Here is a 15,163-nt window from a genome sequence, read left to right on the forward strand (position 1 = left end):
GCACAAGCTATAGACTAATATCAGAAAAACGTATGTCAGATATAGATATATATATATCAGATATATCAGATATAGATATAGATATAGATATCAGATATAGACTAATATCAGAAAAACGTCAGTGCAGTGCACAAGCTATAGACTAATTAAATCAGAGTCCCCAGGGGTGGGATCCAGGCTTCAGCAGTTTTAGAGCTCACTAGGTGACTTAATGTGCATCCAGGCTTGAGAACCATGCTCCGCTACACCTCCCACTCAGTCCCTGAAGGCATCTGGATTGGCAGCCACTGTCCTGCAGATGGACACTTTTAACATGGGTGCTTTGGGTCCCCAGCCTGGTGCTTAACAGGTTGTCAGTAATGTTTGTTAAAGGAGCCTTGGTTGAAAAGGAGGACCATCGGGATAGCAATGAAGATGCCGGATCCCCTAACCTGGATCTGAACTCCTGAGTTTTCCCTGGAGCTCTGTGCTTCAACACTCCCATGAGGCTGGTAGCCCGTGAAGCCAGGTTATCAGAAGTTGGCTACAGTTGCCATCATTTTAATAAATCAATGTATGACAATTGCACTAACAGTCCCCTCAAATCTATTGAAACAGTGACTTGTACCATTCATTGTCTAACCATCACATAATTGGCCTGTTGGTAACATTTATAATCCTATTCTTTTCCTTTTGGGCTACCCAGTTATGCTGATTAAGTTCCTTTATCTGCAGATATGAAAATGAGCTGCCATTTCGAAAGGCGGCAGAAGAGGAAATTAACTCTCTGTATAAAGTCATTGATGAAGCTAATTTGACTAAAATGGACCTGGAGAGTCAAATAGAAAGTCTGAAAGAAGAACTTGGCTCTCTATCAAGAAACTATGAAGAGGTAGGAAGGGACTGGGGTTGCTGGGTGGGCCACAAGACCAGAAGTGCACATCTGTCTGCCTGTGCTTCAGAACAAGGCCACAGTAGCTCATCTCTGACCCTCCGCATTGCGTGCCCAGGACTGCAGGGAACATGCCTGTAAAATACTTTCAGATCCTTCTAGTGCGTCAGATTACCCCAGCAGTCTCAGACTCAAATAGCTTCAGGAACCAGTGTGGTGCAGAAACAGGGGAAGGCAGCCAGTCTTGGCACTAGCAAATGAGGGAACTTGGGTTAAATTAGAGGGAGCAACCCCCCTCAATACATTCTATGTCAGGTTTTGTTTTTGTTTTTTTTTTTTTAACACCGTATTATACAAACAAAATAACTCTGAAGGTAGATCCAAGCTGTGGTTGACATCTACTCATTAACAAAATTGGGTCAGATCATTGAATGACAGAACTGAAGAGGACCTCCAACAGTTATGGGGTCTAGTTCCCTGCAAGACTTCAGTGATTCCAAACCACCTCACACATATTATTGTCTGATCCGAGATTTAGGCTGCGTCAAGTTGGAAGAGTCAAAACCCACTTAACAATGCTCACATTGGGAAGTTCTTTCTTGAGTCCAACTTAAGCTAACCAGCAACTGCAAGCCTATTTCTTCTTGTTCTTAGCTCAGTGATTTAAGACTACTCTCCAACAGTAACCCTTTAGAGATGCCAAAGTTATCTTTTAAGTCTCTTTCTGACTTTACGCCTAAATTCGCCTAAATTCGCTTTGCTGTTGTTGCTTACTTTGTTTTTGTTTATTTATTTTTATTTCTGCTTTGGGCCTGGGCTTGGGGAGACCAACCTAAGAAATGCATCCTTGGTGCTAGGCATGGTGGCTCAAGCCTATAATCCCAGCACTTTGAGAGGCCAAGGCAGGCAGATCACTTGAGCCCAGGAGTTCAAGATCAGCCTGGGCAACATGGTGAAACCCTGTATCCACTAAAAACAAAAATTAGCCGAGCGTGGTGGTGTGTGCCGTGCCTGTAGTCTCAGCTACTCAGGAGGCTCAGGTAGGAGGATTGTTTGAGCCCAAGAGGTGGAGGCTGCAATGAGCTGAGATCATGTCACTGTACTCCAACCTGGGTGACAGAGTGAGACCCTGTCAAAAGAAAGAGAGAGAGAGAGAAGAAAGAGAGAGAGAGAAAGAAAGAGAAGAAAGAGAAAAAGAGGGAGGGAGGGAGGGAGGGAGAGAGAAAGAAAAAGAGAAAGAAAAAAGAAAGAAAGAAAGAAAGAAAGAAAGAAAGAAAGAAAGAAAGAAAGAAAGAAAGAAAGAAAGAAAGAAAGAAAGAAAAGAAAAAGAAAGAAAAGAAAGAAAGAAAGAAAGAAAGAAAGAAAGAAAGAAAGAAAGAAAGAAAGAAAGAAAGAAAGAAAGAAAGAGAAAAGGGAGGGAGGAGGGAGGAAGGAAGGAAGGAAGGAAGGAAAGAAAAAGAAAGAAAGAAAGAAAGAGAGAGAAAGAGAAAAAGAAAGAGAAAGAAAGAATGAAAGAAAGAAAGAAAGAAAGAAAGAAAGAAAGAAAGAAAGAAAGAAAGAAAGAAAGAAAGAAAGAAAGAGAGAGAGAAATGCATCCTTGGGAAAAGAGAAATTACACTTATGCTGGGAAGAAGGTCAGGGACTTTCCCAGTCTCTGTGAAGCCTGTGTCTGGCAGTTGTGGAATGATGACAGAATTGCCCACAGAGCTGGTTTTCGCTGGCTAGAGTGCTATGCCATTTATCTCCCCCTGTAACTCACCTAAGATGTATCTTGTCGTTTTCAGGATGTGAAGGTGCTGCACAAACAGTTGGCAGGGTGTGAGCTGGAACACATGGATGTGCCCATTGGCACTGGTCTGGACGACATCCTTGAGATGATCAGAATTCAGTGGGAGAGAGATGTTGAAAAGAACCGGGTGGAGGCAGGAGCCCTGCTCCAAGCTAAGGTGAGACGCAAGACCAGCATCCTCCACTCTGCCCTGCGCAGAAGGAGGCCACGCTGAGCTGAAAACTGGTCAATGTGCAGAAGAAGAAATAACAATGGTTTAGTAACAAGTTCAACCGCATTAGAAACAGGAGAAATGAAAATTAAAATAATAGCTTTTTGTTTACCTATCTAAAAGTAGAAAATGTTTAAAATGGTAATAATGCTGGCAAGCATGTGGAGAAGTAGTTTCTCTACTGTATTACTGAAAAGTACAAACTAGCGCACTGCCTTTGAATAAGAAATGTAGTAATATGTACCAGGAGGGGTGTTAAAATGCCCCTAGCTACCAACTGAATAATCTGAATACAATCCCAAAAGAATAATTGAGGCCGGGCGCGGTGCCTCACGCCTGTAATCCCAGCACTTTGGGAGGTCGAGGCAGGTGGATCACAAGGTCAGGAGATTGAGACTATCCTGGCTAACACGGTGAAACCCTGTCTCTACTAAAAATACAAAAAATTAGCCGGGCGTGGTGGCGGGTGCCTGTAGTCCCAGCTACTCGGGAGGCTGAGGCAGGGGAATGGCGTGAACCTGGGAGGCGGAGGTTGCAGTGAGCGAGATTGGGCCACTGCATTCCAGCCTGGGCAACAGAGTGAGACTCTGTCTCAAAAAAAAAAAAAAAAAAAAAAAAGGGAATAATTGAAAAAACAAATCATCTATGTCCAAATATACTCACTGAAGCATTATAAGAGTGAAAAAACATACACATGTACTAATAGAAGAAAGTGTAAGCCACAACCTACCTGTGTGCCGTAAAATATCAGGCAGTTATTAGAATTAATGCTTATGAAGCATTTATAAAATAGGAACATGCTCATAATATAAGGTACAATGAGGAGAAAATGAGAGTACAGAATAGTATATGCCAGAAGCCAAAAAATATTTTCTGTAAAGGACCAGACAGTAAATATTTCAGGCTTCATGGGTCAGATGGTCTCTGTTGCAACTCCTCAGCTCTGCCACTGCAGTGTGAAAGCAGCTGTACCCAATAGGTAGCAAATGAGCATAACTATGTTCCAATAAAACTTTATTTACAAAAATAAGAGGTGAGATGGATTTGGCCTGTGGACTGCAGTTTGCCACTTCCTGGTATATACAATAGGGTAAAGCATTCAAACAAAGAAACTAGGCATTGAGAAAAAAATTTTAGAAAGAAAAGACTAAAATGGGATTAGCAGTATTTGCCTTTGAGTGATGGATCAGTCTGACACTTTGAGATGTTTTTTCTTTTTTGTTTTTGAGTATTTCTCAAGTTTTTGCTAAATAGTATACATTATATTCATGGAAGAAAAACAACTTTTATTAAACCTCATAAATAATACAGGAATTAACCAGAAAATAGGATGCATAGGATTTGTTCTTCCCTTCTCCGTCTCCCACCTGTTTCTGACTGTGTAATCTTGAGACAGAGGATGAAAGGTGAAGAGGAAGGAAAATGTGAAAAGGTAGAGAAAATAAGGTAGATGTCTGAGCGAAGGCAAAGGCTATGTCTGAGCTCTTGGTTACCATTTAGTAGTTCTTGATCCTGGCTATGCAGCTGAATTATTTCAGAGCATTTTCAAAACTTGCCATCCCAGACCAATTAAATCAGAAGGAGGAGAGGGACTTTGTGATTTTTAAAGCCCTCTGAATGATTCTAATATGCAGCCAGATTTGAGAACCATAAGAATTATAAAAAGCTATGAAAAGAAAAATGGGGCTGGGAGCGGTGGCTCAAGCCTGTAATCCCAGCACTTTGGGAGGCCGAGGCGGGCGGATCATGAGGTCAGGAGATCGAGACCATCCTGGCTAACGCAGTGAAACCCCGCCTCTACTAAAAAATACAAAAAACTAGCCGGGCGAGGTGGCAGGCGCCTGTAGTCCCAGCTACTCGGGAGGCTGAGGCAGGAGAATGGCGCAAACCCGGGAGGCGGAGCTTGCAGTGAGCTGAGATCCGGCCACTGCACTCCAGCCTGAGCGACAGCGCGAGACTCCGTCTCAAAAAAAAAACAAACAAACAAAAAAAAGAAAAATGGGAGAGACTTTTCTGTGCTTCCTCCCACCATACTCCCTCTACCCCCCAAGTATCAACAGGAACCTTTCCAGCAGGGTCTTCATCAATTCTGGAACCCCCAAATGTTCTCCAGCCTGGAAAACATCCTTTCACTCACCCATTTCTCCAACTCCTACCCCGTCTCAGTAGCTTCCTTTCTTTCTAACCACCAATCCTTGAGCCAGGTCACTACAAACACTTTTTAGGGCAAATAGTGCCTAGTTATTCAAAAAACGACTTCCCCTCACCCCACCCAACCTGATGAGAAGTGGAGCAACACAGAGGTTAAGTGAAGCCATAGATTTGACTTGGGTCCATTGCCTTTTTTAACAGACTCATGACTGATAACAGATCATTAATGGTCCTAGAGACCATCTGATCCCAGTCCCTAATTTTAGGGGTGAGGAAACTGCGACCCAGAGAGTGCAGGTGACTTCCCGAGATCACACGGCTGGTTGAGAGCTCCATAGTTCAGCTCTCCTGTTCTTGGTCCAGGGACCTTATCTCTGCATTGGGCTGCATCGTTTCTCCCCTGGCTCTGCTCCCAAAGCTAAACCTCAGAGGCCTAGCAGTTTGCAAACTTTGCTTCTGTGCCAGTCCTCCTGGGATGTGCACCACACTGTGGTGACTGTTTCTTTGGGAGAGGACAGACCATTATAATTATCAGAAATAAATCCTTCATAGTTTAAAAAAGAAAAAAAAAAAAAGGTCATTATTATCTCCTCCTCACCCCTTGGAGAATCATCACTAGCCCAACAGTAACTCAAACATTAATTCCGAACAGATTCATTAGTGTTTTTTTTAATAGAGTAATCTGAAAGCTACGTCTCAGAGAAAACAGACAGTATTTGTTTTAGCTTGGCCAATGCTGCCTGGGCCTCTTACAGAGAGGCAGAGCTCAGAAAATATTTGCAGAATGAGTGAATTCCTCTGATCATCAACAGAGATCTGAACTGACAGCCAGAATTCCTCCAATAAATAGTTTTGTCAGTTGCAGTTGTGCCCTCGGGGGCTGACATTTGCCCATCGTGAGCATCTCTTGTCGGTTTCTTGGCGGCAAAGCATAAATGTGAAATGGCTTAACACACACAGCTTTCAAAAGCTTTTGTAAAGAAAATGCAAGCATGCATTTCATTAGACTAGAGAGGCTGAAAATTAATTAACATGATTAATTTACATCTTAGTTTAGGTTCCTTCAGAAGCAGATCCCGAAACAAATATTGGAGTTAAGGTAGTTTACTTGGAAATTGGAGAGTTAAAAACCAACAAGATACCAGTAGAGGAGAAGCAAAGAAGGGAACCAACAAAGAATGCATAATCAAACCAGTTACCACTGTGGGACACTGATGTGTAAACCAAGAAGAATTGTGAGAAATGGTATAGAATACGGGAGAGGGGAAAGGCGAGGGAGCTGAGATGTTGGGACTGAGATCTCCCAACAGTCTTCTGCCATCTGCTATCAGAGTGGACTTCCAAAGGCTTCAGAGAAACTCTCAGGGAAAAAGACGCAAAATCTGGCAGGGAGAACAGGAGAGCACTAAACTGTGAAAGCCTAAGGGATAAAGGCGGAACCATCAGCATCTGCTAGAACTTATCTGCCAATTCTGTTTATTTTTTCAGTCATTAAAAGCTTAATAAAATAGAGACATAAAAAAACTTATTAAGGGGTTCTTGCTAAGGTCAGTGCAGTAATCATATTCTTTCCAGCCATGGTGTTATGAATGTCAGGAACCTCATGGTCCAGTTTTTGGAGCTTCTGAAGTTGTATGATTTAGTGATGACAGAATCAGATTGGTCCAGAGAATTTCTGGAAGGTCTCAAAGTCTGGCTCTTCTTTGTCTATTTGCTGTGGTTACCTAATGCAAGGTATTCAGGGATGCTTCAGGAACCTCAGACAACATGCCATACCACACTCCAGACCTCCTAATTAGTCATGTAAAATAAAACAACTTTTTTTTTTTACGTTGGGCACTGTGGCATGTGCCTGTAGTCCTAGCTATTCTAGAGGCTGAGGCAGGAGGATTGCTTGAGGCCAAGAGTTCAAAGGAGAAGTACACTATGATCATTCCTATGAATAGCCACTGTACTTCAGCCTGGGCAACATGGTGAGACCCCATCTCTTTTTTAAAAAAATCCTTTTTGTCCCCTATACTCTCACAAAATGCTTCTGACACCAAATATGTAGGTTTGTTCCACACCAAGCAGCCCTCCAAACACCAACTGGGTGTCCTATAATTCAATTCAATCCTGACACTACCTGCCTGGAGTTAGCATCCGATCCCACAGGGTAAGGGCTCAGTCCCATAAGATGGCCCTCACTTCAGATGACAAGTCTGGCCTTCCCATACTACTGATGAACTGCTATAAATTAGGGGTTCCCACGACCTCCTCTGCAGAGGGATAAGTAGATAGTTTGTTAGAACAGTGCCCAGAACTCAGGGAAACACTTTACATATTTTTGCCAGCTTATTATAAAGGAACAGTCAAATGGAAGAGATGCTTAAGGCAATGTATGTGAGAAGGGGCACAGAGCCCCCAATTCCAGTTTTATGACTCTATTATAATAACACTTGGCTTAAAATGCAAGCATGTCATACAGCTATACAAAAATATTTTTTCTTTTATCCTTATTCTATACGCTTGTTTTCTATTTTTAAGAGGGTTTTTTTTAACCTTTTAAACATTATTTTGTTCAAAACTGAGACACATACATACACATTAGCCTAGACCTACACAGGGTCAGGATCGTCAATATCACTATCTTCCACCTCCACATCTTGTCCCACTGAAAGGTCTTCAGGGGCAGTAACACGCATGGAGCTGTCATCTTCTGTAACAACAATGCCTTCTTCTGGAATTCCTCCTGAAGGACCTGCCTGAGGCTGTTTTACAGTTAACTACTTTAATTTTTTAATAAGTAGGAGTATACTAATGATAAAAAGTATAGATATAGTCAATACATAAACCAATAACATTTACTATTATTGCCAAGTGCGATGCACTGCACATAATTGTATGTGCTAGACTTTTATATGACTGGCAGTGCAATAGGTTTGTTTACACTGCATCACCACAAGGTCTCACAAAGCTGCAGTCAAGGTACCCACCAGGGCTGCGTTCTCATCTTCAGAGTTTATTTGGGTTCTTGGCACGATTCAATCCCTTGCAGATGTCAGATTGAGGTCCTCAACTCCTAGAGGCCAGTCCTCCTCAGAGGCCATTTACAACGTGGCTGTTTGCTCCTTCAGGGCCAAAAGAAAAGCATTACCATGTTAAGCCTTTAATCTGATTAAGTCTGGCCCACTCAGATACTCCTCTTTTGATTAGCTCAAATTTAACTGATTTGGAACCATAATTACGTGTCAAAATCCCTTCATCCTTGTCATCTAACATAATTTAATCATTGGGTATAACAGCAGAGAGCAGAGGTCGTGGAGGCCATCTTAGAATTCTGGCTGCCGCACCGGGCCCCTGAGGGTTGAGCAGAGAACTAAAACTGTGCCCCTCCCCAAACCTCCGCCATCTCACCTCCTCTGCCAGGCAAACAGCTCTGTCCTCAGTCCACCTCCTCTGGGGGAACACAGGTCCCATCTTTCTTGTCCAATTTCTCAGCCGGGGCACTGAGACGTCTTTGTTCCCATACCCCAAGCCTGATCTGAAGTCTGCCTCCTGCAATGCAAGCTCTGCTTTGCCTTCTTAGCCTTCTTCCCGAGATGCTCCTTCCATTCAATTTCTATTTGCCCAAAGCTGACTCCACACGCTCATTCCCAGAGGCCTCCTTTCTCCATCCCTTGCCTGCTGCCACTGGATGATGTATACCATATCCAAAGGCTTAATCAATCACCAGCACAAGCTGATGGTTACCCGGATGTGAGAGAACTCAGTCTGTCTTAACAGTCCCCAGGGCCAGGAACAAATGGATTGCACCCATGCTATCTTCTCTGACAGTAGGTCTGCACTTGCCGCAGGTCAGTCTGAGGCATCCGCGGTCAGGAACTTTATCTGAGCTGTAACCATCATGCCTTCAACAGTCAGGATGACAGATTGTGCAAACTATTAAGAATGAAGAGAAGTGAATAGATTGAAATGAATTGTGAGGTTTCTGGTTGTTGATAGTCTTAGGGCCAAAAGAAACATTCAAGATCGTCTAACGCAGAGCCATCTAACTGAAATAGCGCCATGATGGGCATATTCTATGATCCACGCAGCAATCCGGTATGGTAGCTACTGGCCACAAGGGGTTATACAGGAGCAGTGGCTCATGCCTATATTCCCAGCACTTTGGGAGGTCAAGGTGGGCAGATCGCTTGGGCCTAGGAGTTCAAGATCAGCCTAAACAACATGACAAAACGCTGTCTTCACAAAAATACAAAAATTAGCCAGGTATGGTGACATGTGCCTGTAGTCCCACGGGAACTACTTGGGAAGCTGACATGGGAGGATCACCTGAGCCTAGGAGGTCGAGGTTACAATGAGCTATGATTGCACCACTGCACTCCAGTCTGGACAACAGAGTGAGACTCTGTCTCAAAAATAAATAAATAAATAAGGCTGAGGAACTAACTTTTAATTCTATTTCATTTTTATTTAAGCAGCTACAGATGACTAGTGACTACTCTATGACACAGCATAGGTCTAGATTTACCCACGAGGAGACTGGAAAGCTTGAATAGCATGTCTCCATGTCATCTACACCTACAAACAATAATTTTCCCTGTAAACAGACATTTTATACAGGCTACTCTGTCTAGACCTTTTCTATTCTTGCTTTTGCCAACAAGAGTCAATATTTTCTAAGATATACGAAGCTGGATTAAAACAGGCACTGCCATTCTGACTCTAGACTATAAGATGACCTGTTGTGATATTGCCATGTTAACCACCTGGGGAAGTTCCTTTCCAGGGGAACAGCAAAAGCAGGATGCCTGACAGCATCTGTGATCCAGAGGCTCCTGGGTGCTGAGCTGGCTGGACTCCCTGAGGGCTCTTCAGTGAAATAAGCCATGGCTGTAGCCCAGTGTGCTGGAGGCAAACACTGAACGGGGATCCCCAAGCATCTTTATATCTCTGTATCTCACAGAGAGCTTCACAAAAGGGTCCCTGTTTGCTTTTATGTCTTTTTAAATTTACTTTTATTTCAACATGTATAATAGATAATATACTCACTTAGTTCAAAATTCAAAACATACAAAATGATATACAATGAAAAGTTCTACCCAACCCATGTGCTAGCCACCATTTTTTTCTATGGGAGTCAATCAATGTTATCCTTTTCTTGTATATCGTTTCAGAAACATTTTACCCGTATACAAAGAAATATGTACCTATTCTTTCCTGTCTTTTTACACAAGTAGTATTCAGAATATACTGCTTTATGACTGTATGATATCATACCACAGGGGGCAGCAAACTCTGGCCCACAAGTCAAATCTGACCCATTGCCTCTGTTTACAAATAAAGTTTTATTGGAACATGACCATCACATTCATTTACATATGGTCTATGGCTGCATTTGCACTACACAAGCGGGGTTCAATAGTTGCAACAGAGACCATATGGCCTGCTGAGCCTAAAACATTTACTATCTAGCTAGTCACAGAAAAAGTTGTAACCTCTGTTCTAGCTAACAGATGCCTCAGAATTTGTTTAGCCTGTTCCCTGCTGCTGGGCATTGAGGGTGGCTTCTAATCTTTTGCTATTAGAAGAAATTAGTCACTAACATGGTATACCTCTCATTTCCAAACATAGAAATGTATCTGTATCTGTTAAATGAACTTATAGACATGGAATTGCTGGCCCCAAAAGTGTGTGCATTGGTAGTTTCGATAAATACTGCCAATTACTCTCTACAAAGATTATAACAATTTACATTTCTATCAGAAATATTTGACAGTGTCCATTTCCCCATATCTTCACCAATACTTTGTGATCTTTGCTAATACTACGGGTTAAAATGCATTTCTTACAAATTGCTTTTGTGTGTACTAGCAGATCATATCTTTTGCCCATTTTGGTTACTGTAGTTGTATGCTATAGTTGCATATACCAGTTGGTGCGGCTGCAAAGAGAATGGGGAGAATCAAGAATCAGAGTAGATTTTAAAAGGAAAAACCAAAAGACTGTCTCGTTGAGGTAGGTACTGCCTACTCTGCCTATTCTTTTCTCTAGTTAAGACAACACACAGGCTGGGTGTGGTGACTCACTCCTGTAATCCCAGCACTTTGGGAAGCCAAGGCAGGCAGATCACTTAAGGTCAGGAGTTCAAGACCAGCCTGGCCAACATGGTGAAACTGCGTCTCCACTAAAAATACAAAAAATTAACCGGGTGTGGTGGGGCACACATGTAATCCCAGCCACTGGGGAGGCTGAGGCATGAGAATCACTTGAACCCGGGAGGTGGAGGATTGCAGTGAGCTGAGAACACTCCACTGCACTCCAGCCTGGGTGACAGAGTGAGACTCTGTCTCAAAACAACAAACAAAAAAACACAGACATTGTAGAGGGTTCTCTCAGGCCCTTATCTTCTTATAGAGTGTGTTTAAACTCACAACAGGTTGACTACCAGTATCTGGGTACCTACATAGGGGATCACCCAACATTGCAACCTCTTTCTTACATCTTCTACCAAGGAATCTCTACTCACTCATTCATTCAAAATCCATTTGTCAAGGACAAACCAGGTACAAGGCCCTGACTTGATGCTATGGTTCCTGAAGTCCCTGACTTCTAAGAACGCTCATCCCAGGCTACCAGATTGTGCTGATCTCAAAGTATATCTTAGATATTTTTAAATAGATCTTTCCCATAAAAAGTGTAAGGACTGGCCAGGCACAGTGGCTTATGCCTGTAATCCTGCTGCTTTGGAAGGCTGAGGCAGGAGGATCCCTTGAGGTCAGGAGCTTGAGACCAGCCTGGGCAGCACATCAACACGCCATCTGTAAAAAAAAAAAATTTCTTAATTGGTCAGGTGTGAAAGCATGCAACTATAGTCCTAGCTACTCAGGAGGCTAAGGCAGGAGAATTGCTTGAACTCAGGAGGTCAAGGCTGCAGTGAGCTATGATCTTATCACTGCACTCCAACCTGGGCAACAGAGTGAGACCCTGTCTCAAAATAAAATAATAGAAAAATCTATTTTTCTCTTTAGAATTAGACTCATTGCTGAGCCTTTTCAGCTGATTTTATCAAGAGGATGAGTTTACTTATTACCAAGGAGGCAGCAAGGTCACAAAGCCATTTGCTCCTCTGTGTTTTGTTTGGCAGCTTCAACAGAGGCTGGGAATTGGTCCTACACTCAAACAGCAGCTTCAATAGCTGGGCAGTTCTTGTATAAACTCACGGAGAAACTTGTTGCAGCCTAGCCGGGCCAGCTTCTCTGCCAGTGTTGAAGTTTCATTGAGTGAGGCGTGCACTTCTTTTTAATCCCTGCTGAGGAGAGCCCATGTCGCTAGTATAGACTGGATGGCATCCAGCCTTCTCCCAAATAAATCCTACATCTGGCTGAGGAAGTTCGGGAGTGTGTGCTGCCTGTCAAAAGCTAGCCTTAGCTAAATAACAAATGACACCACATAACTGTAAAATGACTTACAACTGTTATAATAACGATAGCTGATCCTCTTAATGAAAAGGAGATTTGATCTCTTTCTATTCCTGGTAGATCCTTCTCTTCTTCCCTAGTTCCTAGCATGTGCCTGGCCTATATTGTAGACCTTCAATAAATATTATTGAGCACGTTCTAGGTGTAAAAAGCTATGTTAGGTCCCCAAAAGGGGCAGAGGGGTGTGTAAGAAGTTGTTCCTGTAAACAAGGAACCCACAGTCCAGTGTGGATGTTGGCTGGTGTACCTGTGGGAGGCAAGAAATGGGTAGAAAGGCAACTCTTCTACAAGGCAGGATGAAATTTTCCACAAAAGCAGAGCCAGCCAAGCTTTTATGGAGCACCTACCAAGGGTTCTAAGCACCTGACAAGTATGTTCTCATTTAATCTTCCCAACATGAGAGAGGTATTGTGATTTTAGCATTTTATAGAGGAGGAAACTGAAGCACAGAGAGGTTAGGTAATTTGTCCAAAATTACACACTTAGAAAGTGGCAACACCGGGATTCAAATTACACATCTGACTCCAGAATCCACACTCTTAACTGCCAGTTTGAACTGGACAGACCACATGAATGGGGGGACCTTAATTTGGTTTTTTAAAAAGATTTTTTTGCAGAAACAGGGTTTCACTATGTTGCCCAGGCTGGTCTTGAACTACCGGCCTCAATCGATCCTTCTGCTTTGGCCTCCCAAAGTGCTGGGATTGCAGATGTGAGCCACCATGCCCAGCTGATTTCTTTTTCAAGAATAAATAAGTGACATCTTGTGGAATGTGAGGTTGGAGAGGCCTTTGTCCTGAGGGGCTAAAAGTTATGCCAGACTTCTGTTGGGAGCTTTTCAAACCAAGGGTCTGTGCCCTCCTTGCGGGATTATTCTATGAAACAAGATAGGGAACCTCTGTATTCCCACGGGACCATTGTTGACCTTTCTCCATGAACAGCACGATGAGATTAGCATGATCTCATGAAATCTGAAAAGTGCTTAAGAGCCAAGGCAGGTAGCTGCATTCTGCAGTAGAACAAGGCTCATATAAAGCAATTGATTACCAGTTGCAAAAACCAGAGTGCTGGAGTGACTTGCTCAAACCTGCACAGCAACTGCTCAGTGAAAGGCAGAAGACACACGAGGCAGACAGCTCATTTGGATCCATGATCTGCTGAGAATGCACTTGCAATTTCAAAGACCAGGAAGTATCATCATCCTCTCCCCTCACTCTCTCTCCTAAACACTCACCTTCCCCTCACATTGCAAGGTAGCCTTTCTCTCAGTTCTGGGTCATTGCCAAGGGCGTGTTTAGGAATGGCCATCCTAATCAGCAAAGTGGGTCAGGCTTGGACTTGAAGATGGTCCTTTTCCTCTTTCCCAGTCCTCATTTCTATCTTCAAGAGTCAGACCCTCAAATAGTTAATTATTACTTACTCAGAACACATTGCTTTTCTCTTCTTACATCCTTCATGTGCAAAAACATGCTAATTTAATTTGAAATTTTTGAAATTTGAAAATCTTTATTATGTTTCAAAATATGGACATGCTGTCCTGCCCCAGAAGTAATTGCACTCCCACGCAGCTGGAGTGCAAACATGGGCAGCTCAGGTCCTGTGCAGTTTCAAAGCCTGGGGATCAACATATCTGAATTTCATCACACCCCCTAACAACTACACTGGGCAACAAAACACAGCCCCACCTTCCTATCCTCAGGGGCTGGATGACACACCTACTATTTGGTCTATGAGAAGAAATCTGGAGGCACAGGGTTGAAATGGAAACAGAAATAGAATTATAATAACCAGAAAGCACAAATCTAAAAAGCCATTGGATGAAAATGTGTAATACTTTTAGGTGAATTACTTTTAGTAGTGGTTACTAGAGGTGTGTTAAAGCAATTAAGTGGGAAGTATCTCTTGCGGTGAGATGATTTGAGAAGGAACACAGTGACATTAAAACTTGTAGTGATCAAATTACATTCTTTTGCCCTTTCAGTCTTAAACTAGAAGAAAGCCTTTGTTAGGTGCTGGAAGGTCTTTAACACCTCTGTTGTACTTATTTATCTCCCCTTTCCACAAAGAGAAAACAGGACTCAGGACTTAGCAGCTTGGCAATCAATAGTAGCTGGAATTTAATAACAGTGGTTTGTTATAATTTTGTTAATTTTTTAGTTATCCTCTACGCACTGCAAGGGATACTGTTTCATTGGTTTCTGTAGAGATCTAGAATTTTGCTTCCATGGACCAGGCATCACCTGGGAGTGCAGATTTCTGAGCCGTACTCAGGATCCCCTGCATCACAGCCCACATTTTCACAAGATCCTCAGGTGATGCTGATGCTCATTTAAACTACAGTTTCCATTTTAAACTAACCTACATTTTGCAGATAACTAACCTACCGTTTCCATTTTAAACACATTTATTTGTAAAGAAAGAGTGAATTGGTTTAAATAAAAATAGCATGAATGAGTATTAAGATAGTGTGAAAAACCATGTCGGTCGGTGGTCCAAGAACATTTGAGAAACACTTAAATACAGTATTTTTGCTAATGAAACTAAGACATAGTGTTTCAGCCAAGAGATCAGTAAGTATCACGGAAGCCATTCACTGGATTGAGAGGGGACAAATCATGTGAGGGACTGTGGCTATAGCCTTGGCCAGCAGCTTTACACCAGACCTGCCCACCAAGGCT

General features: G+C 42.6%; 1 protein-coding gene across 1 annotated transcript in view; it reads left to right on the forward strand.

The window, feature by feature from the left end:
- Nucleotides 1-15,163, forward strand: part of BFSP2 (beaded filament structural protein 2) — a 66,025-nt gene that overhangs the window by 38,277 nt on the left and 12,585 nt on the right. The window contains exons 3-4 of the mRNA XM_050779628.1: nucleotides 715-871; nucleotides 2,656-2,817. Of these exons, the coding sequence (XP_050635585.1) occupies nucleotides 715-871; nucleotides 2,656-2,817 (319 nt within the window). The remainder of the gene's footprint in view (nucleotides 1-714; nucleotides 872-2,655; nucleotides 2,818-15,163) is intronic.

This window comes from Macaca thibetana, chromosome 2 (genome assembly GCF_024542745.1).
Source record: "Macaca thibetana thibetana isolate TM-01 chromosome 2, ASM2454274v1, whole genome shotgun sequence".
In the NCBI taxonomy this organism is placed as follows: domain Eukaryota; kingdom Metazoa; phylum Chordata; class Mammalia; order Primates; family Cercopithecidae; genus Macaca; species Macaca thibetana.